The following is a 26460-nucleotide window of genomic DNA, read 5'->3' as shown; positions in this document are numbered from 1 at the left end:
GCCATTTTTACTGCAACTTCTAGATAAATTGGTAATGAGAACACATTCATTGTTTGTTCCCAAAGGGTACATCCATCTTTTCATAATAATCAAACAATATATTTGTCAATTGTTTTCTAAAATCCATGAAAACCTTCTAGAAGTTAGTTGAAAGTCTTTTACCTTGTGGACATAACACCAATAATTGGTTAAAGGCAGCATTTTGTTTGTTTCCCTTGACTGGCAAACTTCAGGTAAGATGGCGGCAAAGGTCACAATTACTGCATGGATTGTAGAGACGTTCTAATCATCATACTTATTGGCAGGAAACACTTGTATACAAGCCAGGCCATTTTTCACTATAAATAAAGTACTTCTTAAACATACATATGGAATGTTTTTAAGTGATTTGTGTGCAACCGCATAGTCCTCTTTACGCACTTTACTAAATATTGCGGTGTCAATATTCAGTCACAGTAAGGATGGCAGTCACTCAGTTCGTGTTTCACTATTGCTCCCTCTTCACAGTCACCTACACATGAGGGATACTGGTTCTATGCAGTCATTGTAGAGCATATGATTCAATAGTAGGTTTATGCTGAAAAGGAAACTTGTTACTCACCACTAGCAAAAGCTTTGCAGCGCGAGACAAACCTAGGTTCACATATAACCTTTCCACCTCCCAGTGAAATAGAATGTGCAAATTCAAGGACACATTTAATATTAGTATTTGATTATCAACACAGAAAAAAGTTGATTGAAGATGGTGATCATGTTACGCTTTGCAGGTGTGTGGTTAATGTAGTCCTGCTGCATGGTTGACACCCACAATGAAAATTGTGATTTTTGAGCCAATACTAGCATTACTTGTTTGATTTGGAATTTTGTTTTTTGTTTTTAGAGGACAGATGCCTGAAGAAGCAGAAACTAACTACTTGAACAAGGCCAAATGGCTTGAAATGTATGGCGTGGACATGCATGTTGTGAAGGTGAGTACGCGTGAGGTGGCTAAAAAGGTAATTAAGATCACAAATGTAGTGCCCTCAATACTTTTTTGTATTCACTCTTGCTTATTTAGCCCACTCAAAGTTGTTTTTTGTCTTTATGTATTGTTTTGATCAGTAATTGAACACGTGATTAATCACTGCTGTATTTTGTGTTAAAGGTTGATTGGGAGCACTTGCCTTATTCCCATCTTGGTGCAGCATAGATATACGGGCTGCCTATTCCAAGGCTAGGGCATAAATGTGGTGCCCTCTTGTGCCCTTTAGGAGAATCTTCTGTCAAAGGTAGCGATAGAAATTGTCAAAAGGCTTCCCCTTTGTATGGCTCATTGTATTCTGTATAGTTCATCAATGTGGCTGTGTGCTCTTTCCCTTCAAAAGACTACCTGAAAAAGTCTTGGACTCTTGGGAAAAAATCATGTAGCAGGAGTCTTATTGATGAATCACTGTAGCAAAGCAGGAGATTGGGTTAATTCGATTTGGCTCATGCAGTATTAACGTTTCTAAATGTGTCCCACCCTCGCTAGAGCCCTAAAATAAAACATTGATTCTATCTGCTGTAGAAAGAATACTTTGCGAATTGATTGTGATGCTCTTAATGTAAGGAATGATGTAAATAATGCTGGAATCCTTATTTACTAGGCCCGAGACGGAAACGATTATCATCTGGGACTTACCCCAACAGGAGTGCTGGTTTTTGAAGGGGAGACGAAAATTGGGTTATTTTTCTGGTAAGTGAAATTCACTTATTTGATGGCAGTTTATTCTGTGTATGGTAGTTCTTGGGGCAAACAAAGCAAACACAAGTAGATGGACAGAGCAATTAAACTTTTCAGACACTCACCCCCAATCACACATTTGTGTTGAATTCATCATAATTCTTTAGCTCAATTCGCCACCCTGAAACCAGTCCCAGGATGCTTGTTTCCTGTCCAGGGAAGACATTGCTTAGCGGTTCAGGCTGGACTGTTCCCATGAGGCACAGGGTCAAGACTGATTTGCGGTTGATGGTTCTCTTACCCTGGGCTATGTTGAGTGACAAAGTGGCGGGAGGAGTATCAAGGTTTAAGTATCTACAGTTATTAAGCTGGTCCAGAGTTTGAGTAGTTCGCTAGGCCGGGGGCACCCCCTGGAAGACCATCTGACTAATAGGCCGGTATCCAAGAAGGAGATCTTTCTTCTACTGGGCTATTGAGGACACTATTGACTGCGATTTCAAGCTAGCTGAAGAGCTATGGGGGAAGCCATTCCGGGGACAGATTTGGGGGATTTGTGGAAGATTTCTTATAATGCTCTCTTCTCAGTCGTAAAGCCAGCTTGGCTGAGGAGAAATCATTATTTCACGACACATAGAGCTTATTTTTCCCCAGCCAGGCTCTCAGAAATCTCGAAGGGCCCACCAGCAAGGTGTAAAAAATGTAATTTAGAAAGTGCCTCAGATGTGCACATGTTCTGGGCCGGTCTGTCTCTTTCTGAATTTTGGAGGGAAGTTGGGGACTGTTTATCCTCTATTTTGGGACGTACAATACAAATTTTTGGAACATATCATCTTCGGTGTATTTAGTGATATCATCGGTCCCGATGGAGACTTCCTATTTTTCTCCATCTTGTTGGCCAGGCGGGATATATGTAGGAGATGGGTCGATTCATCACCCCCAAAACAAGCAGAGTTGTTATCTTCAATATATAAAACCTCCAAAATAGATCTGGCCCGATTGAAGAACTCTAAGAAGCGCGCCATTTGGAGGAGCCTGTTAAACTGGACCTTGGTTTAGTGTGGTTTTTTTTTCTTGTCCTATGATTAGGCCTCAGTGTAACTCTCAGACTGTGTATCAGCTTCAGTCTTAAATTCTGGAGAGAATATTACCACCCTCCCCTTAACAACGGGAGGGCAGCAACTGGAGTGATGTTGGCTAATGCCATTGGTAGGTAGTATATGAAGGGTGGAACAGATCACTCTACAGCCTACTTCTCAACTCTGAGTAGCAATGGCAGCCTTCCGATCTTTGGTCAGCTGAGGTTAGAGGCGAATGGGGAAACATTTTTTTTTTAAAAAAAGACTGATTTGCATATGGCTGGATCTGAACTGGGGTGGTGGAGTGAGCTAAAGATCGGTGAAACACAGATTGGTGACTAAGGGGTGAGCGTCTGAAAAGTGTCAGCGTTCCGTCCATCTTGAGTTTGTTATGGTAGTTCTTTGTCATGTCTTCATACATCGGGGTTCATGTTTTGACAATCCTATTTTGGTGAAGTCTTAAGTATTTTTTTTTAATAAACTTTATTTATAGTTTTTTGCATAACAAACCAGAGGTTGGCAGTATGGAGTGTTACAGTAACACCTGTTTCATTTCATTCAGATAAGTCATGGCAGTAAAGCAGTACAACACATTGAGTGATAGGTACTTGATCAAATAAAATGCATGTTCATCAGGGATAGCATCCAGAGGCCACTTTCCATTACATAGGTAACACAGTTTGGCTCATTTCAAAGATGTACAGTGGTAGGTAACTGGACTTCCGTACAGATTAACAATAAACAGTAACATGAGGTAGGAGATACACGCCCATGCATTCGCACATGTAGTCAGTTTCCAATAGTATACCCCGCTCAAAGGTGGCATCATGAAGTAGGCCGGGTAAGTGCCGCCTGTCCACCATCATCAGTCTGTAAATCCCGTTCGGAAGAGTCATCATCCTCATGTCCCTGGGCAAGTAAATATGTGGTCAAGGGGCCCCAGACATCCCGAGGCTTACTGGAGTTCGGAAGTGCTTCAGCGAAAATAGTGGACTGTTCCTGACAGTGGGTCAGATCTGCAAGCCACTCCTTAAACTTCGGTGCCCTGCCACGACCCCATCTACATGCCACGCGACGTTTTGCAAGGAGAGCAATGTCCAGGAATTTCCTGCAAGTCTTAGGGATGCGTGGTGTGTACTCCAGCAGCATCAATAAAGGATCAGGGCTTATTGGTTCTCCGACCATGGATTCAAGACAACATGCACCTGCTGCCAGTAGGCGTGGATCAAGGGGCATTCCCAGGACAAGTGCAGGAATCCAGCGTGCTCCGCGCGACAGCGCTCACATCTGTCATCGCTGGACAAGCGGAACTAGTGCCTTTTAACCGGCGTGTAGTATAATCGTTGGAGGAACTTATAGTGAATCATCCTGAGCCTACAGCTGGCGGAGATCCGAGCCATGAGGTCGCAGTAGTAGTGCCACTGGTCTTCAGTGATCTCCAATGCCAGGTCAGCAGCCCAGTGTGATCGGGCCGAGTTCTCCAACCCCGTTCTGGATGCCCTGACGTGCCGATACATACCCGACACCAAATGCGTGCTGTCTTGTGAGCATAGCATGAAGTGTAAGGGGGGCAGGACCGTAGGTTCTTTAGGAAAGTCAGGCAGAATCTCTTTCATCCCTTGACGCAGTCGCAGGTAATAGAACGATTCGAGAGGAGTAGGGTTATGAGTTTTAAAAAACAGATCCACTGCGTTGAACTGGCTGTCGGTAAAGAGGTCGCCCCAGCAGGTGACCTACAGGCGTTGACAAAGCGACTGGAGTTCCAGCGTAGGGTGGTATGTCAATGGCAGCCGAGGAGAATATGGCATGGCGCAGCCCAGCATCTTCGTCATGCGACGCCAGGCATCCACAGTGCATGTAACCGTAGTAAACGGAGTTTCTATGGACGCCACTTGTCAATGAATGAGCCCACTCAGAGGAAGAGGATTCGCGATCCAGTCCTCGACTGCTAGTTGAGGCATAAAAGGTGTGGGGGTCATCCAATGATAGGCGTAATGTGCCTGCCCACATACATAGTAAGCCTCAAAATCGGGTATGTCGAAGCCTCCCTTATCATACGGTTGAATCAATATCGACCATCGGAGTCGTAGGTGCTTACTCCCCCAGAATAACCTGCACAGTTCCGTCAATGTTTTGAAGAAAAACACGCCCGGGTGATAAGGAATATTAAGAAAAAGATACAAAAAGCGGGGCAGCACCACCATTTTAATAAGCGATGCCCTCCCAGCCATGGATAGGGGAAGAGAAATCCAGCGATCAACCGATGCGGTGAGCTTTGTGATTGCAACTCCATAGTTGAGCCGCAGTGTTTCATCCTTATCTCGTGTTATTTGAATACCCAGGTAGCGTAAGTTGGATCGGCACCACTCTAAGGGAAAATCCAGAGGAAAGTCGGTGACTGCGTCCGTGAGGGGATAGAACTGTGATTTAGCCCAATTGATATGTACTCCGGACAATCTGCCGAAGACAACAAATTCCCTCAGCAGGGGTTCAAGTTTTGCAACGGGTCCTTGACATAAAGCGTTATGTCGTCCGCATACAGCGACACATCAAGCTGACGCTGAAAGCAGCGAAATGCACCCTCACGATGCAGCTGTCGCAGCCTGCAAGCCAGGGGCTCAACGGCTATCGCATAAAGGAGAGGGGACAGCGGGCACCCCTGTCTGGTGCCTCTTGTAATCTCAATTGAGGGAGAAAGGTAGCTGTTGATCAGTACTTTCGCTGAATGTTGCATATAAAGTAACTGGACCCAGGAGATGAATAGCTTAGGGAATCCCATACGGGTCAGGACAGTAAATAGATACGGCCATTCGACCGAGTCGAAGGCCTTAGTGGCATCCAAGAAGACCGCCGCAACTGGGAGATCTGGGTGCACCGTACGAATCGAGGAGAACGTGCGCCGATTGTGGGAAGTGGATCGACTAGGGACAAATCCTGATTGGTCAGGTAATATAATTTGGGTCATCAGGAGGGACAGCCTGGTGGCCAGCACCTTAGCTAGTATTTTTACATCACAATTTAAGAGCGAGAGTGGGCGGTAAGAGTCACAGGTGTTGGGGCTCTTACCAGGCTTAAGGAGCGATGTGATAACGACTTCTCGCATTGAGCGAGGAAGGATCCCATCAGCCAAAGATTCCTCAAAGATCTCTCGAAGGACAGGAGCCATTATATCTACGTATGCCTTGTAGAATTCTGCACGTAACCCATCGAGGCCCGGAGCTTTACCATTTTGGAGTGACATAATGGCATCTCTAATTTCGTCCAATTCAAAGGGAGCGGCGAGGAAGGTCCTGTGAACGTCACTGAGCCAACAGAGAGCTACTTCCCCTAAGAAGTCGTCGTATAGTAAGTCATTGGTCGTGGCCGTGGTATACAGCGCATGATAATGAGACACGAACACAGACAGTATACCATCCGTATCCCTGACTGTTTGGCCTTGGTTATCTATGACCTCGAGGATCATATTTGAAGTGTGGGGAGCACGTGTCAGCACCGCTAGTGCCTTGCCAGGTCTATCTCCCTCACAATATTTTCTCGCTTGCCAATATTTTCCTTTAAATTTAGCTTCCCTGGCCGCTTCCTCCTCCTATTTTGTCAATTTGTCCCTAAACTCTGCATGTGCTTCAGTTTTGTCTCCCACTATCATCCTAGCCTCTAGACTTTTCAGGTCTCTATCAAGGGTGCGTATTGTGCGCTGTATATCGCGCAGCACTCCGAGGCTCTTCGATATGCAGTATCCCCTGACTGTAACTTTGAACGCCTCCCAAACCGTTTCAAACGAGTCCACAGACCCCTTGTTGCGAGGGAAGAAAGCAGCGATCTCCTCGCCAAGCTCATTGCGAAACACCGCATCCAGCAGTGCCGCAGGTTGTAGCCTCCAATGCGGTCGGGGGTTGTCCCAACCGGGCACCGGCAGGCGTACCAGAACCGGGCTATGGTCCGAGTATTTCCTAGGTAAGTGTTCCACCCTAGTCACCCCAACACTCATTCCTCTAGACAACAAAAGATAATCCAGTCGTGCCCATGTACCAGTCAGTGACGTGAAGTGCGTGCCCTCTTTACGGGATGGATGTAGGTGTCGCCAGCTATCCACCAAGTCTCTCTCCTCGATCACACCCGCCAGTGCTTCTCTGGATCTGGGCTTGTAAAGTGCCACTCCGTCCGCTCTATCTAGGTGAGGCACCAGTGCCACATTGAAGTCGCCCCCCCAGATGATATGCTGGGACCCTATGTCGAGGATCTTACCCCATAATGTGGTAAAGAAAGAAGGCTGATCCACATTAGGGGCATAGCAGTTCACCAATGTAGTAGTGTCGCGACCTAGGTGTCCCCACACCATAGTAAAGCGGCCCTCTGCATCCGAAACCTCACCAACCACTTGAAAGGGGAAGTTGCGCCTGATCAGGATAGTCACCCCCCCTTGCCTATGAGGAGTAAGACGAGAAAGAGCGGACCCCGGCCCACCTGCTTGCAAATGTGGTGCGAGTCTGTGGTGATATGTGCGTCTCCTGCAGCATGGCGATTTGGACTTGGTGACGATCCAAGTGTGCAATCACATTACGGCATTTCCTTGCATTATTAAGACCCCTGACATTCCATGACATACAACTCAATTGCGCGTCAAGTCCTATCCCTGCCATAGGTTAAAGAACACACTGTAGAATTGCAACATGCCATATCGGAATCTAAAAGAACATCTCTACTCAATCGAGGCATATAGCCATACACTCCATACAACAGGCCCTCCCCCTCTGTAAAGAAAAGAACTTCATAGACATTGCTCCACCCCCCTCCCACCACTGCATCCCAATCATGCCAGCAGCCGCCCGTACCCTCCCCACCCCTCCCCCCTACTCTCCGCAGCAGCCCCAACTCGCCGAGGAGGTACTCCTTACCCCTACCCACTTTCCCTCCCTCCCAATCTAAACAAACCTCGAAAATCAAGACCCAAGTGTGGGGTATACCCGCAGGGGGAACAGCATCAAAGGGCGCACAACCACAACTCCCTCCTCTAGCCTCTCAACGTGTACCGCCCTCGAATGGGGCTGAGGAGGGGTCGTGGACCCTGGAGTACATTACCACTGGAAGTAGGTCACTGCTCCTTGTCTAAGTATCAGAACTTGTCCGTTATGCACAGGAAACATTGTCTCATCAATGCAGGGCCGTCGCACATAGTCCGTTATCCGCTGCAACTAGGATAGTTCAGGCGTCCCCATCCGATGCAGGTGGGTCATCTCCGCGCGCCATGTTCATGCATCCCTCTCTGTGCCCTCTTAGTTGCCTTTAAGTAGTCTTCCACTTTTTGCGGGTTAGTGAAGAAGCGCTGCTTCCCTTGGTGCGTGATCCGGAGTTTCGCCGGATAGAGTAAGGCATAGTCTATCTGTGTGATGCGCAATTTTTTCTTCATTTTAATAAACTTGCGTCTTTCTTCCTGGACCATTGGAGTGAAGTCGGGGTAAATGGAAAAGTTAACACCGTTATAGGAGAGATTCTGCTTGGTACGTGCCGCTCTCAAAGCTGTGTCGCGGTCGCGATAGTTCAGTAAATGGGCTATTATGGGCCTCGGCGGCGTACCTGGTTTGGGCATCGGGCCTAGGGATCTGTGCGCCCGCTCAACAATGAATTCCCCCCCCCCAATGGACGTTAGGAACATCTTCTCCACATACAGTTCCATTCTGCCCGTATCTGTGGATTCTGGTATGCCCGTGACGTGAATGTTGTTGCGTCTGCTGCGGGCCTCCAAATCCTCATTCTTAGCCGCGATGACCCGCAGCAAGTTGTCCATCCGGGCTAGTTGGGTGGTATGGGATGCCGTGGTGTCATCATTGTCGGAGATACGTTGTTCAGTAGCCGCAATCCTTTCTTCATGCTGATCAACTTTGTGGACAAGGGCATCCATCCTAGATGACATCCTGTCCACTTTGTCCACCACTGTGGCGAAGCCCTGCCGCATCTCTTGTAGGATTTGCTGCAGATCTTGGCTGTCAGGGGGAGGGGCAGTGCTAGCTGCACCTGCACCGCTCATGCTGGGCCTCTCGACCGTCGCTTTCTGCCCCCTCCTTGTGGTCTCGAAGGATAGCTTCGGTTGGCGGTTGTCTGGCCTAACCATCGTGCCACCGCGGCCAATCTCCTAGCCCGTATGCTAGCCCGTATGCTGATGCCAGACCCTTCAAAGGCCTGCAATGGAGGCACAGTCCTCCGCAATATGCACAACAGCGGTTGCTAACGCCAGGGGAGCCAGTAATATACGTGGCCCACTATTGACTCGGAATAAGGCAATAACACACAGTGATATGCCGGGCTGCCAACTCCACAAGTCCTCAGCAGGGTAGCCACAAAGATAAAGTACCCCAATAACGCAGAAGGCTCACCCCAGTCCGTGGAGGCGCCGCCTGGTGCAGGCAGAAAGCAGGAGGTGGCCTTACACAATACGCTTCGTCCGGCGCCGCCAGTAGAGTTGGCTTCAGGCTCGTGGCAATGCGGTCCAACTTGCCGCCAAATCCAGTGCTAGGAGGTGCGTGATCTCAGCAAAGTGGAGGCAGATGTTATGCCACAGCGTTATGGGGCCACCCTTCGAGTACGCCCCAGCTTCAGGTGCACTAACCGTTAATACGGGACTCCACAGTTGGCACAGCGCTGCCGCGCGTCGGGTCTCCCACAGTAATGGCGGCAGAAGCAGCAGAATCCTCCGATGGCGCCGTGGATATATCGTAGACGATCACGGTCGTCTCTGCAGTCAGTGGCGCTGTAGCGAGGTGCCTGGGGACTCCGCTCTGCAAGGCAGGCGCCGGACCCCTCAATGGACGCCTCCCGCGAGATCCGCCGGCAGGTCACGCTGATGTCACCAGCTAGCCACTCGGTAGCAGGGGGCTGCAGCTCGTAGCAGCTCCGGGCAGGACCCAGGGACGGCAACAGCAGCCCACGTCGCTCCAAGCGGCAGGTAGGTTCTTGAAGCAGCCTGTAGCACAGGGTGGGGACTCGCACAACAACTCCGTAGGCAGGAAAGCTATGGCAAGGATGTTCCTGACCAGGGCCCGCAGACGAGGCCCACCACCTCGTGGTAATCCCCGGCCTCGCCTAGACTTGGCAGCCCGGCTCACCTCCCTCAGCAGCTCCAGTGACCGCACCAGGGGGAACAGGCGTAGCTCAGTGTGCAGGCGCCGCTGCCCGGATTCACTCCAAACTTGAACCGAGTCGGGAAGATCGGGTCAGTAGCAAAACGAGCAGGTTTTGGGACCATTCAGCTTCCAGCAAGTGAGAAGCAAGTGAGGATTCATTGAGGATATATGCTCCAGGGTACAGGAGCCTCACCGTTAGGCGGCCATTCTGTGTGCGCGCCCTCTAGCGCCCCCCAAGTCTTCTTAAGTATTTAAAGTGTAAGTAGAAGAACTATGACCTGTATAGAAATGTATTGGAGAAGAGTAAATATCTTTGACAGAATGTGGCTTGTTGGTGTCATTTTTATATTTTCTGAAGGCCCAGCCTTTGTATTGCACTAAATTCTTAAGGGGCAACGTTTTGACATTTGATGACTTCTAGAGGTCTCGTGTTCTGGAGCTTTGCTAATATTCACCTCCAATAAACACCACATTTGGTGAAGTATGTGAGTGAACATGCAACTAGGTTGTTAGCATGATGCGATAAAGAGCTCACTCAGTGAGCATCTTAAGCCAAGATTCTGAAAAAATTAAACATCTCAAAAAATCAATGTCATGCTGAGTTTTATTCAGGGGACAGTGTGATATATACTCCATTCTTGTATGCTGTTCTGTTTCTCAAATGAAAAACGCATTATGTAGCCTTAATTTGTAACCATAATTTGAGCATTGTTTTCAGAATTTCTAAAGGCACACTGAATCTACAAGTATGTGACACAGTTTCCCTATCCAGCTGATCCAGGTCTTTGAGAGTCCGGAGCAGTGTCCAGGCCAACCCGCTATGCAACGCTTGGGCTCTCTGTCGTCTCTAGGTAGCAATCCCAGTTCTCGTCAGGACTCTTATATTTTACTCTCGGTGTTCCCTCTCAACTCCCAGGGAAAATGGACTCCATGACAGATATGCTAGACTCCTCTCATCCACCAGGACAGACCCAACTGAACTTTGAGTAGCCAAACCCCTTCCATATGCTGAACCCAAAGTTCAAGCTTTGCCTCAGGGCTGTCCTCCACTCTCTGCTCAGACTTCTTCTTGGATGCTCTTACTGTAAAGCAAAAAGTTAGAAAGCCTGCCACAATACGTCTGCTTCCGTTGCCACTCCTACTGTCCCCATTTCCCAAGGGCTAACCTTCTGCACCAGTCTCCCTGTGTTAACCAGCATGATGTTTTAAGATCTAGGTGCAAGTCTTGGATCTATTCCACACCACTCAATCTTGGTCTTCCAGGATGGGCAGTCGCACAGGCCCTCTACCCAGGAGCGGTCACATTTGGAATCTGCACCCTGACATCCTCCTAAAAAATTAAAAACTGGGACTTGAGTCCAAGAAGGCCTGCAGCCTGGCAAATGTTACCATGCATTTATGGACCAGGCTTTTGAAGCCCTCTTTATTGAGGCTTCAACACTTCTACAAGAGAATGAGGATATTTGTAATCTAGCTAAAGCAACTGCTCCTCCACTGAAGTCTGCCCAACCTGGCTGTGAGTACAAAGTCCTTATGCAGACTCAGGGGTCATACAGGAAGCAATTCTTTGAGCCAACAGTCTCAAAGTCTTTGACCAAAAGGCAGTCCAGTTTCTAATGCATGTTCCCCCTTGCAGATTACTCTTCTTTCCAAGTACCTCTCTAGATCCAACATTTGTTTGGGTCAACAGCAAGTCATTATTTCCATGAGACACTGCATGCTGCGGATCCGAGTGGTCCGTCTCTGGAGGTGACGGACAGCCACATCAGGCACCATAGAATGTCCTTTTCTTTATTTCCGATTTTATTTTTCCATTCCCCCGCTCTGTTTTGAGGAGTTCCAGATTTTTCAGTCTTCGAGACAGTACAAACATCAGATGATGGTTATGTCTGAGATAACTGTGGTAGGTTTAACATTAGGAGGGTTTCAGTACAAAACTAACCATCCCTCAGGGGTATCATTCATAACAGAAACCAATTTGTTTACACACAATCAAAATCTATAGTGAGTTGGTAAAAAAAAGTGTTTGGCTTACATTAGTTAGTCACTATATAAGCAGTATAACATTGTAGGGTGATCTGTGCGCAGCGTAAATGTGCTCTTGCTGACGGTGAGTGGCTTGCGTAACTATATAAAATGTTGATTAATTGATAATTAGTTGTTCCAGTCTGTCCATCCTGAATTGTACATTTGTTTGGACTGAGCAGCCTTCAGAATCCTTTAATAATAATCATGCATGAGTAAGAGATCAGTAGGCAGGGTATTAACAAATGCTAAATGTTCCTTAAGCGTTATATTACTTCTGTTGGCCTGGCCTGTTCAGTTTTTCACTACATAATGTTTCACTTCAAGTTCTGTGAAGTTGCCTACTAAGGCCATACTGTCTATTATATTCAATACCTGAACAATCATACTATTTCTGCATATATTATTCATTTTATGACCTAAACTGCTCAAGACATAATTTTTGTTGAATCCTGACAATGATTAATACTGCCCAGTATCCAGTTCGTAATTTGCATTTTAGACATATATTGGCATACAAACATCTGCACAAACCAAAACCAGCTATACGACATTGGAAGCGTTAGTACACTGCTGGCGAGCGGTTGATGTGCACAAGGAAAGAGCGTGTGTGGGAAGATTTTTATGCCTCTAGAGGGGCCAGCTGCAGCTACATTATTTTTTATTGATTTAGCACTCATTTATGCTTTTGTAGACTCATTGCAGTGGATGCAATATCTGGCAGTGTTTTTACATTTGCCAGTAAATTTGATCATTTGATTAATAAGGAAACAAGTGTTGGGCGAAAGGAGGAATTGATAGAGCTAGCTCTTCCAGTGTCATCTCATGTGATAATGAAAGTAATACTGAACAGGTTGAGGTTACCTCTGATTCTGGAAGCAACTGTTTTTATTAGAAATGAGGCAAATCAGAATAGGGAACTGGAAGGTCAATACTCGTACGCCAAGAAAAGGAAAGCCAGATGACGAAAGAGATCCAAGTGATCAGTCAAGCGACAGAGCAGGCATGTGTACCAGGTCATGGACCAAGAGGAAGTAATGAGTACTGAGACTGATCAGGAACATATGAATGTTAATGTGATCAATCTGTCCAATCTACTGTTAACTAATGAAATGATTAAAGTGTTGCAGAAAGGTTTTGGGTTTTGTCCGTCTACTGTGGTAAAAAAAAAGAACAATTGAAGGTTGACTTGTACAAGTTTGTTAGAAAACTTAAATTGAAAAGGCGTTTTGTTACACATCATACTCGATCGGATGAAATGAATAGATCAATATCATTTAGCACTATGTCAATACAAAACTCGGTAGATACTGTATTATTATCATCACTGGATCCTGAAGAAGGTACCCCTTTGGATGAAAAAGGTTTCTTGCATCAAATGGGTATTGATATTGGCCATAAAAGGAGAGTGGGTTAAGACCAAAATCAAAATGCACCCCTAATCTCCCATCAGATAATTGTTGTGATGTGTTTTACAAGAATGTTTGTGATGAACTGGATTGTGTGTCAACCAATAAGATTAGAGGCAGACACAGAGGGACATACAATCTTACTGAACAGGAGAGACCAGCACTAATACTTTTGAAACAGGATGAGAATCTGATTATCAGGGAGGCGGACAAAGGCGGCTGTATAGTACTTATGAACAGGTCTGACTATAATAATGAAATATATTCACAGCTTGCGAACACAGCATGTTATACAGCCTTGGATGAAAATCCGATAGCACGTATCACAAGAACAGTCGATAAGGACCTCAGAAATTGGTATGAGGCAGGGCTGCTTTCTCTTGAAGACTACACATACTTAAAGATTGACAGACCAACATTTCCATGTTTATATACCTTACCAAAGATTCTTAAATCTGCCCCTTTCCATCTGGCAAGCCAATAGTGTCTGGTATAGGGGGACCCACTGAACACCTGTCCCACTTTGTGGATACTTTTTTGAAACCCTTAGTACCACAATTACCATCATATATAAGTGGAGAAGTGTGGCTCACCGATTAGAGCGGCAGACCCTGAGGCAGAGGTCTGGCCCGGGACCGGGGTTCAATTCCCGACACGGCAGGGTCTTGGGCTCAATGTCCACGGACTCGATAATTTTCGCCTAGGTGCCTACTCTAATCATGGGTCCCACTCTGCAACTCTGGGCAATAGCTTGCTTAATCTCCACAATGGCCCCGAAAGCGCTAGGATGCCTGGCCTCACCTTGGAGGTGCCCAGTAAGGGGGCATCTCACAGGGAAACCCAGGAAGGGTTCCACAGCGGTATACAGCGCCAAGATACCTTTCAGGTGATAGTGCACTTTACAAGTATACACACATTTACATTTACACACATATGAAGCATGTTTTAAACATGATCAATGATTTATTGTGGAATGATGAGATGATTCTAGTCACATTGGATGTCATATCCGTATGTACGAATATTACCCCTGAGTTTGGAATGACTGCAACCAAACATTTTCTACATAAAAGACCTGTAGAATTATTATTACACACAGACTTGGTCATGAAAATGATTGAGATTATTGCACCGTGGTTCGAGGGCACCGCTCGTAAGTCACCCGACGCACCGCCCTCATCCCGCACCGCAGCCTTGGCCTACCGACGCTGGCGCCATCGACTCTCGTTCGTCAGCCGACGACAGCGCTTCAGCAACGACTATGCCGCCGCTTGCACCGTGACCTGTTAGCACCGTGGCGAGCACCGGCTCCATTTTGCACAGCGAACCTCGTCTTACCGACAACGCCATCTCACGCTGTCACCAAGCCGCTGCTCGCACCGCAAACTGGGGGCACCACACGCGGCACCACTGCACTTCGCACCGCAGTACCCGATGCCCGCGCCAGCGCTCCTGATTCTATCAGAGAGGAGCTCGACCCGCAACAAGAGTGATTTCAAGGACCTCAACGCCCTGCATTTCTCACAGGTACTGTTTGCGGGTCTTCCCGACACTGTACCAGGCACGCGACCAGCCAGAACTGTTGGATTTGTTGTTCACGACTCCGTGATAGCCCTGGACAGAGCTATTGACATCAAGGAACTGTGCTTGAAACTTATTTTGATAACTGCAGATTTTTAAGTATAGTATTGTGGATTTTATCGTAATTGGTCTTGCCTTAACATGTACACAAATATTGGCTATTTTTCTAAACTGGTGTCCTTTTGTAGTACGTACACTCTATTAATGTTAGTTATGTGTAAATGCTTCACACACTGCCTCTAGGATAAGCCTGACTGCTCATGCCAAGGTACCGAGGGGGTGAGCAGGGGTTATTTTAGGAGCGTAACTTCCTTATCCTGACTAGAGTGGTGGTTTCTGCCTCGCTTTGACGCAAGTCTCAGCTAGCCCGAAATCCCATTTCTAACACCGAACAGAGCGCTTTAGAAACACACAAGTTCGCCATGCACTGCACTCACTTCTCCCGAGGGGCTCCTCCCCTCCTGAATCCTCCCAGTTGGAAGATAGTGCTGGACGGTCACTTGCCCGAGAAAACTATATCATAATATATAAGAAATTGATAAACAACATGGCAAGATCCCCTCCAACCATTGCGGGACAAATGGGTATCGAATTGGACGATGAAGAATGGCAGGAGGCAGTGTCTTCCCAGAGAGTAGTTGCAATCCCAGCACGACTTAGGCTTGTTCAGCTCAAAATCCTCCACAGAGTATATGTCACAGGGCCCGACTGGTACAGATGGGGAGGGCTGAGGGAGGAGAGTGTAGTAGATGGTGCGGCCAATTAGGCACATTCATGCACATAATTTGGGAATGCAAATACATACTATCCTATTGACGAAAAATACACTTCATAATAAGTGAGGTACTCAGTCGTCCTTTGCCCAGAGGCACATAGGTGCCTCCTGAATATATAGGTACATACTGATCTGAATACTCAAACACAGTGGGCTACACTGGGATTAATGTTGGCAAAAAGGAACATTGCACAACTATGGGTAGTGGCGCAATCACCCACAGTAGAGGCCTGGAAAAAAGACCTTGATTGGTGCATGCACAGAGAAAAGACGGTCTACTCGGCCCTGTATTGTCCCCAAAAAATGGTCCCGAATATGAAGCCCGTGGAACTCATACCGAGGAGATATATGATGGCGCCCAGGATCTGGAATGCACTGCCCCCAGAAGCTAGACTGAATCCCTCTACTGCATCTTTAAAAAAAGAAGTGAAATTTCTCCTCCATGAGCTATGTGTATAAGTGTTTATACCATTCTTAATTGTACAGAACAATATATTATTTTCTATATACCGGTTTGTTTCCTATATTTACCCTGTAAAGCTCTGATACCAGCAAGGGTTTTGTTCGCGCTATATAAAACCTTCAAAATCAATAAAATAAAAACTTTTCATTGATAAAATATTTGCACTTATTAGGCAAACTTTTTGGGCTTCGAAATAAACTCCACAAAAAATGGAAATGGGACAGAAGAAAGTGTCCCTCCTTCGTACTGTAAACAGGAGAGTTAAATCCATCTTTGACTGACATACATATTTTCTACAAAAGCGACTTATGGGAGCCGTAAATGGGGTTGGTGGTGAGAAAGCCCCCTAACCTTTTTAGGTCTCGCGCCTTGCACAGTCCTCGCGCAGCGCAAGACATTTAGTAGGTGAAAAACGGGGATTAGGAGCTGACCTAGGAATGGAACACGCACAAGCGTGTGCCTTTCCTTCTGTTGCACGTTATTGGCCTTTGCTTGCGTGTTTTTTTTAAAGCCAGCATGCAATAGGCTAAAGGCAGGCGCATTGCTCCTACCGTGGCCTATAGGTGTCTATTACGCGCTTGGTATTGGTATTAATGGATATTCTAATTGAAAGTGCGGAACGTAAAACAACTAAATTACAGACCGAAATATCTATTCTAGAACAGGAAATCAAAGACCTCAACTTACCTGAGGCAATAGTTAAAAACTATACCATACTGGATGAGATCCTTTTGAAACATCAAGCTAAGATCAAAAACAGAAAGGCACGCCAATTAAAAAGGGACGAGGCAGATTATAGGGACGGTAGGGTTTTTACCTACGCACGCAAATATGATTCTATGATCCCCAGTAACAAGCAAGGGTTGCAAGCAGGGAGATCCACTACCAATAGCTCGGCAACATCGAGCAATACGTCCTTGAGTACGGCTGGACTCAGTGAGCCAGAGACTGAGCTAACAGACAGTACTGGTACCAATAGCTCGGCTTTTTTATTAGAGATGCAGCGCATCAGGAAAGGCAACAGGGCGCTACCACCAAGAAACGTACCAGACCCAAAACCCACAGGGCAGGCGGGGGAAACAGCGAAGATTACCGCAGGAAACTGAGGTCAGGGACCATGAGGAATTGAATACTGGTAACCAAGAAGTACAGGTTATTAACCTCTCCTCTTTTCCATTAACTACAGATATGACATCCCTGCTTAGTAAAGGCCTTAGCTTTAATCCCTATTCTACAGGAGACATTTGCCAAATTAAAATTGATGTGTTTAAATTTGTTCGAAACCTGAAATTAAAAAAACATTTTGCAGGACAAAATGCAACTAATAAACAGTCTAAGAATATTCCTACTGTTTTTGATGTGGAACAATTGACAATAAAAGATGTGCAATCAACACACTTACTTTCCTTGGCAGACCGTGAGGAGAGTCCTTATGACATGGAGAGGCTTCTCGAGGAGCTTGATGTTGAGACAGATTATGGGGTGGCCAGTGGCTTAAAATGTAAATCCAAATGGACTCCCACGTTACCTGGGGGTAATGCCATAGATAACTTCCATAGACACATCCTAGAAGATCTCAACAAGGTCAAAACCAAAAATCTAGATTCGACTTTTAAATATAGACAACCTCACGAAGGGGGAGCGCACTGCACTTTCAATTTTGAGTAACAACCCCAATATTATCATTAGGGAAGCAGACAAAGGTGGCAACATCGTGGTGATGAATCTTACGGACTACAATGAAGAGATTCTGAACCAGTTGAGCGATGACTCTTGTTATAACCAATTGGCACAGAACCCCATGGGTCCTTTGACTTTGATAATTAATGAGAAACTTCTTATTCGGAAGCAATCTGGCCTCTTGAACAATGATGAGTACCTTTACCTGAAAGTATCCAGACCATCCTTTCCCTGGTTATACACACTGCCCAAGATTCATAAAGATCTCCCCTTTCCTCCTGGCAGACCTATAGTCTCGGGGACAGGGGGACCAACAGAAAGAATAGCAGAATATGTTGACCTTTTTTTGGGACCGCTGGTGAAGAATTTGCCCTCCTATATACAAGATTCAAAACACATACTGAGCATTCTGACAGACATGAAGTGGCAACAGGGCACCACATTGGTAACAATGGATGTGGTGTCCTTGTACACTAGTATTAACCCCAATCTTGGTATGGAAGCTATGAATAAGACGTTGTCCAATAGACCAGCCTCATTATGGGCACATACAAATATGTTGGTATCCATGATGGACCTTATCCTCACTAATAATTTCTTCATGTTCGACCGCAAATGGTACCAACAGAAAAGAGGGGTTGCCATGGGTTCTAAATTTACCCCTCCTTTGCTAACCTCTTCATGGGAGCTCTGGTGGCGGACCTTATTTGGGGAACCAAAGGATCACAATATATCGACTCCATTATCTTCTGGGGTCGTTATATTGATGATTGCATATTACTTTGGTCTGGTTCTGAAGAATTACTACAAAACTTTTTTAATTACCTCAACAGTAACACTTGGCAGATCAGGTTCACGATGCAACACAGCAAGACTAGCATAGAATTTCTAGATTTAGAATTTTATGTCAAAGACAATGCACTACACAGCAGACTCTATAGGAAACCGACCTCTTGCAATGCTATTCTGCATGCATCAAGCTCACATCCACTACATCAAATACGTTCTATCCCTTATGGTGAATTTCTCCGAGCAAGACGTAATTGTAGTGAACAAACAGAATACAACAATTGCATCTTGAACATGAGTGATAGGTTCTCAAGAAGAGGGTATTCGGAGGTAACCATAAATAGAGCAAGAAAGAGAATAAGGAAAACTAAGAGACAAGACAGTCTCAAGAAACGAACTGAGCCTAAGTCCTCTAAAAATATTGTGAGACTTATAACAGATTACAGCGCATTACATAACACTGTGAGAAAAAGTTTTAACAAACACTGGAATCTTTTAAAAACAGACTCCACAGTGAAAGAATGGATTCCAGATACGCCAGCAATCACTTACAGGAAAGGACACACATTGAGAAATAGACTTAGTCCCACTGTCCCCCGCAACACCACTGTCAATAACTAGATGACAAGACAAAGCACCGTTTTTTTAGGTGCGGATTTTGCTCAAGGTGCAGGTGGGGGAAACATTGGACTAAAACATTTACAGGATTTGACAAGGAAGCCTATAACATCAAGCAGAACATTACCTGTGTGACCAAATTTGTTGTCTACATCATAGAATGCCAATGTAGCAAATATTATGTGGATAGCACCATTAGGGCTCTCAAAGACAGGATGGCAGAACACATGAGGGCTATACAAAAAAGAGAACCCAAATATCCAGTGGCACTGCATGTTGCAGAATGCCAGCCTATGGAGGACGATGTTAAAGTTCGCTTCTTTGGCATTGATGTTATTCCACTAAATATCAGAGGTGGAAATCGCGAACTTACACTGAGGCGAAAGGAAGCAATGTGGATAATGCGTTTACATTGCATTGAACACGGGCTCAATTATGACCCGGAGTTACAATTCTTCCTAGGGGACTGATTGACCTAGTTACATGTTATCAGGGGTTGCCTTGGGCGTGTAAGTGTTCATTGTTCGATACAAGATAGGTATAACCTTAGACTTCATTGGTGACAGTGTATCACAATCATCTTTCTCCAAATAAGTCCAAGTTACTAACTGTTATAATATATCCGAATTTCATTGTTCTTAATGATACTGTACAATCTTGCCTATGACTGTTTTCTATAACCTTACTCTGTATATAGAAATAGATGTAATTCACCACGTGATGGCATATACTTCCTGAAGTTCAACAATGTACAGGAATAATTCTCTGCAATATTGTATTCGAGTCACGAAGTCACTTGGAGGTGGGTGCTCTTCGTGTCCTCTATGACACATTTGGTGCGGCTGAATACTGTTAACTTGCTCGTGATTCACGGACTAGTTGGATTTCCAGCCTTAGTAGTTTTGTTGCCGCTGATCTAAATTTAATTTCCGCATGACAGCAAGTCTCATGAGATGAGGATAGATTTAGTTCCTCAACAACCTCTCACCTAAAACACTATGGAACAGAGTTGTTTTCTTTCGGGTTGATTTTGCACATGAATTCTATTGCCGGCACCCACGGGACTCGTACGAGGTGCCGCAAGAATGTATTAATGGCCGATTCCGGCATTGCCATTTACGTTCTAGTGTTTCAGCGAACGAGGGTATTTAATCCCAGTCTCCTTCCTGTCACGTGTCCGTATTTGGAACACGGCGACCGGGAACCAAAGGAGGAGGGATACTGTGTTTACGGTGAGTTCACCTACGATGTGAGACAGGAAAAGTTTCCTGATCTGTAACCTTAATGGTAACACTTACAGGGACCGCTAATAATGCCGATTCACTTTCGGCTTTGCCCCTGCAGACACTTCCGGATTTACGACGTACCCGCGTGAACCGGAGCCTGTATGTGTATCCCCTCCCGGTTAGAGGCTTGATGAGCACACTCATTAAGGTATTTGGATCTACATTATAACTCTAGAGATTGTTGACCAACGGTCTGTTCTCACCAGACTTCAGGACTTATAACATACTGTAAGTTTGAGGCACTTGCATTTTTTTCTTCCTAGCACGGCCGATCGAACATTCTCAACCCGTTTGCTCATGAACTCAGATTCTCGTTGGGAAACCACTACTAGAAGATTTAATTAACCCCACTTCGTTTGTCACTCATATTTACGGTGAGTGGTGATTTGGAGATGATATAACGCCAGGTACAAAACAAGGCGTTAATTAAAGAGAAACGATGAACAGAGGTTCCTTCTGACACACACATGCACCTTTTTTTATATTCTGTACAGGAAGGTACCACCACACCTGGAACCTGCCTAGACGCTAAAAGCGTTTTTTCTCCTTTCCTATGATACACGTACCCGGCTGGGACGTGTAGGACTACCAAGTTCATACGGTGAGAGGTTACTTTTCTTGTGTGTCTGCATACAGTATGCTAGACATCTAGTCAGTAGTCTAATGATATCTGTGGATCTTCAGATACACGGTGACTAGGGGTAAACACCAACAGATGTTTTCCCTGGTTCATCTTCTCCCTTCTTTCCCTCCCTCCCAAATAACCCCCCGCCCCTTAATTTATCTTCCCTACTGCAGCTAATAGACTGTGTAGACACATCACTTCAGACCTATAGGATTTTAGGTCGTGTCATAAGGTATGAGAGTTTCTTAGTGTGCAAATAATTTCTCTCACAGTGATTGCTGAGATTGGGCATGCATGCGTTCACTTCACACAACAGACGTGAGAGTGACTTCGAATGATGCATGTCACGCCGCCTCACTAGCCCCTTTTGTGGTGGTCCTTTTTTTTCCAATTTTAGTGAAGCTTTTTATCGGTCAGAATATAAAACTCTCCAACATCCCACAGTTTTATTCCTGACCAATGTGTTTTATATGGAGAATGTGATCTTTTGATATAAGCTTATGTTCACCACTAAAATTATATGTTCTCCATACCGCCACTATCTTCACGGTTGATGGAATCTTCCAACCACGGTTCGTGGGATCTTTCTGTTTTGTCACCTTGATCACTGGACATACCCACTACTGTACCTAGTGCATGTAAATGTAAAATTGTATGTACATGTACTGAATATGACCAAGTGTTCCATATCTGTACTTTTGTGCTACTTTCCCAGCCCTGAGGAGTCGCAGTGATTTTGTTCCCACGCGACGAAACACGTGTCGGCTGGTTGTGGAACCAATAAACCTATATCCATTACCTAAGAAACCGAACAGGATTGCAATTGTCTCAAATTTTTGGTTATATGCATAGAATGTTGTAAACTTCTTAACCACTGTTGAAATACCGCGATTGTTGTGTGCGAGGGCATTGCTGTTCTCCAATAGGCCATGTGCTTTCAATTATCGTGCCCAGACACAGGCGTGATAATTGAAAGCACATGGGTCGCAGAAAGCACATGGGTCGCAGTGGCGCGCGCGTACCACTCCTTGTGAGAGCAGCTAGTTTCACTTCTGCAGGTAGTTTTCGTCCCTTTTCCACCTTTGTGAGTTTCCTATGTTTCTCTTTCATCTTCCTGTCTGTCTAGTTTGCTGCAGGTTTAAGTACTATGATGGAAAACAAGCCCCCCCCCCCCCCTCACAAAAATAAGGGGCCACCGCTGCTGCCTTATTCTGGCTCACTAGGTTAGGTGTGACTTCCCTTGTACCTGTGGGCGTGGAATTACTTCGGTACCAGGCCTACATACAACTTGACTGTGCATAATCGTGTCACGCGTCCGTGTTCTGCCAGGGTGCTGCGAAGTGGTTCTGGGCGGCGTTCTGGCGCTACATGGAGCAGCGAATGAAAATGAATAGTTTCAGAAACTGTTCTCGGGCTGGCCGCGAACGCCCCTACTCTGGGGCTCATGGGCCTCGTCTGCTGCCACTTCCCCTGTTTGTTTCTCTACCGAGTCCGGGTCTGGCGGTAATGGCCTTGCCAGCACATCTGAGACCCATAATGGCTTAAGGATAAGATTTCTCTCCTCCTCTGCTGCACAAACATCCGCTGCTGTACCTCTGTCTGCCACCTCCTCCCATCCCCGCCCAGACCGTCCGTAAGGCCCTTCTTTCCCAAAAGTTACATGGCTCGATGACGGAAGGGCGCAGCACATGTGCATTATTGCATGTTCCCTGGCCCGGCTGCCGGGAAGCCAGTCCTGCTCAGCGGAGCCTCTCCTGAGGCCGCCCGTCTCCAGTCTACGGTAGTGCTGAGAGCCGCAGCCGGGAAGGCTCCGAGGACCTGCGGGCCCGGTCCTGAACGAGACTCAGACACAAAGTATGTAACATAGTGACGCATGTTGGTGCAGCAGGTGCAGGTACACCGGGTCCCGGCGTTCGCGGTGGCCGTGACGCTGCGGTAAGGTGCAGCGCCACGAAGGCCCGGGTCTGTTGTTGGCCCATGACGCATCGGAGAAGCTTGGTTGTGCAGCAGGTGCAGCATCACCGTGCACCAGGTGGGTGTGGGGCAAATGACTCAATGCGGAACTATTGCTGATGCACCAGGTGCAGCGCCACCGGGCCCGGGTGGGTGAGGGCCTTATGACGCAACTATTGCTGATGCAACAATCTCAGCGCCACCAAGGCCCGGGTCTGTTGTTGGTCCATGACGCAGCGGTGAAGCTTCGGTGGTGCAGCGCCACCGTGCACCAGGTGGGTGAGGGGCTAATGACGCAATGTGTAACTATTGCTGACGCAGCAGGTGCAGCGCCACCGGGCCCCGGTGTGTGGGCGACCGAGACACAGTGATGTAGCGATTGTTGGTGCAGCAGTGCCACCGGGGGCAGGTGTGCGAGGGGCCTGTGACAGTGGCGTGGCCATCATTGGTGCAGCAGGTCCAGTGGCAACGTGGTGGAGGCGTGTGAGGGCCGCCTGATTCAGGGGTGCAGCTATCATTGATGCAACTAGTCCAGAGCATGAGACAATACTCTGGATGAGACCCCCAAAATAGGGAAATGTCTCCAGCACTGGACAACAGGACCCCCGAGTGGGGCTCCCAGAACTGAGCAAAGTAACGTGATGAAGCCTTCAAGAGAGGGCACAAAGTGACAAGCGAAACAACCAGAATGGTTCACAATACTCATTATGAGGCCTGCAGAATGAGACACTACTCCTGATGTAGGTTCGCACCTGGACGACACAGGCTCTGGAATTAGGCACCATACTGCAGTCACAGGCCTGGACACAATACTCCAGATGTATGCTTCAGAACTGAGCACAATACTCTAGATAGGGGTCCTAAAATTGGGCCTAATGCTACAGACGTAGGCTCCAGAAGCATGAACATACTCCTGATATAAGTTCCTTATCTAGACCGAATACTCCAGATGCACATTCCTGAATGGGTTGAAATACTCCAGATTTAGGTTCCTGATCTGGAATCAATATTCTCAATGTAGATTCCAAGTGGAATAAAATACTCCAGATGTAGGGTCCAAACCGAGACAACAGTCCATTTGGGGGCATCAGGGCAAGACAATCTTCCAGTTGAGGCCTCCATAATAGGAACAATGTTCCAGGTGAGACTCTCAGACATCAACACAATAGTCTAGATGAAGCGCAAGCGCCAGGTGAGGCCTCAGAAGTGAAGGTAATGCCGGATTAGGGTCCCAGAACAGGACAGAATGCTCCAGAACTCCCACCTGGACAGGTTTCTTCTGTTGATCCCTCAGTGAGGGATAATCAGTGTGGGTACCGGGGAAAAAAGGGGATTAAGCCAGATCCCGGGTCGGGCAGCTATTGAGTTGGATCGGGGATCTGTTTGGCCCCAGTGAAATATGCAGAATTTTTCTCTGTGTAATTTGCCAACCCCAGGACACAATTCAACAACCTCCATAAGTTGTCTGCTTTCTGTTCGGAGTAGCAATATGCAGGCCAGGAGGGGCTTTTATATTTCAAATTCCAGCAGGGTCTAAAACAAAGGCCGAAAGCCTTACTTTTGCTCAAATATAATCCAGCCTGGGAGCTATTTTGAGCCTAACACCTAGACGGCAATGTAAGAAAGTGTAAACAAAGGCACACAACTTGTTATCACTTCACCAAGATTGAAAAGAAAAGTTGGAGGCAAGCTTTTGACTTTGGTCTGTTGATTTTAAAGCTCTCTGCATTGCCCACAAGATAAAGCAGGCTCAGGGTTCTCATACCCTGAGTCCTCCTATAGTACCATACAGCAATGCACGCAAGCTGAGATCAAACAACCTTTTTCTTCTGGCAGTTCTCAGAATTCAAAGGGCCAGAAGTGGATGGCGTTCTTTTTCTTGTCAGGTTTCCAAGCTCTGGATTTCCCTCTCTATCCATCTCAGGGCCAATGACAGCCTGCTCAGTTTCAGAAAATAATTAAAAACCGACTTGTTTACAGAACGTACTGCCTTCTGTACTGCTTGCAATCTTTTGTCTGCGCAGGGAAGCCCATATCCGGGTAGCCTCGAGCTTTACAAGAAGCAGCATAATAACAACAATACTCCCTATGGACAAGAGATAAGCATGCACTGTAAGAATATCAAATGTATGGAACTGCACAAAGTATTTACATGAATACATTTAAATAGCACTTAATTTTTTTATTTAATAAATTTTTTTCACAACTTCTTTTTGTTGACAGTTGAGTAAAAGACCGCTAAGTAGGATAACAGTGCAATGACAGTTCAATAGATAGGCTTAACATCGTAACAATCACAGTTCAATAGATAGGCTTAACATCGTGACACTCGATATACCAGACTAGACTATCCATCCTCCACCCACCAACTCAGGCAACATTTGTGATGGACACAGGTGGAACGGACTAAGGCCCCACCAGACCATAAGAACCACAATCATTGCAAATATTGCCCCTGTTTCATGCCCCCCAGATTTTCGCACACTTTCGGGGACAACCACGTCCTTCATATACCACCCTCTCAGCCACATACACTAATCCATATCATGTTTCCAGTCCCCCCAACTGGGGTCGCTGCTCTGCCCCAAATCTATTCATATTACCGTTAGCAACCATTAGTCCCAAGCCTCTCGCCGAGCCCCCAGGGCCAGCCTCTCGCCGAGCCCCCAGGGCCAGCCTCTCGCCGAGCCCCCAGGGCCAGCCTCTCGCCGAGCCCCCAGGGCCAGCCTCTCGCCGAGCCCCCAGGGCCAGCCTCTCGCCGAGCCCCCAGGGCCAGCCTCTCGCCGAGCCCCCAGGGCCAGCCTCTCGCCGAGCCCCCAGGGCCAGCCTCTCGCCGAGCCCCCAGGGCCAGCCTCTCGCCGAGCCCCCAGGGCCAGCCTCTCGCCGAGCCCCCAGGGCCAGCCTCTCACACTGGCCCCAGTTACAGCTTTTGTTCATTTGACCCGCTCTTTTCAAATGCTTTAAAACGAATTTGAGAACTACGATGCAAGATACATTTTAGCTTTGCCTTAAAGCTGCTTGATTTATATCGGGAACATTCAGTTAAAACAGCTGTTTAGCTAGGATGTTAGGTATTACTTCCCACTAAAGAGACTGAATTGTGATATTCATGTGCTGAATGCAGCCGTGGGCCTTCTGAATCAATGTAAATAATTGCAGTGTATAGTACCTAGTGTTCTATATGCGATTTGCCTTCAACTAGTAATTACCATTAGATCATTGTGTTCTGTCTCACTCTAATGCACTCTACTTGCATTTACTACGCGTGCGCTCCTCAGCGCTGTAACTGCCTTATTTTAAGCTTTTTAATCCGCCATTGCGATTTGCGCTATTGCTTTGTGGGCGCTTGTGGCTGTACTC

The 26460-nt window shown here is 46.5% G+C and overlaps 1 protein-coding gene across 2 annotated transcripts in view; it reads left to right on the top strand.

The window, feature by feature from the left end:
• The window catches only part of EPB41L5 (erythrocyte membrane protein band 4.1 like 5), a 1262314-nt gene that overhangs the window by 597148 nt on the left and 638706 nt on the right, over positions 1–26460 (top strand). For both annotated transcript variants that reach the window (XM_078682077.1, XM_078682078.1), the window contains exons 9-10: positions 881–968; positions 1626–1714. In XM_078682077.1, coding sequence (XP_078538203.1) covers positions 881–968; positions 1626–1714 — 177 coding nt within the window. The remainder of the gene's footprint in view (positions 1–880; positions 969–1625; positions 1715–26460) is intronic.

This window comes from Lissotriton helveticus, chromosome 3_1, assembly GCF_964261635.1.
Source record: "Lissotriton helveticus chromosome 3_1, aLisHel1.1, whole genome shotgun sequence".
NCBI lineage: Eukaryota > Metazoa > Chordata > Amphibia > Caudata > Salamandridae > Lissotriton > Lissotriton helveticus.
Note: the sequence above shows the minus strand (reverse complement) of the source record. Positions and strands in the feature narration are given on the sequence as shown.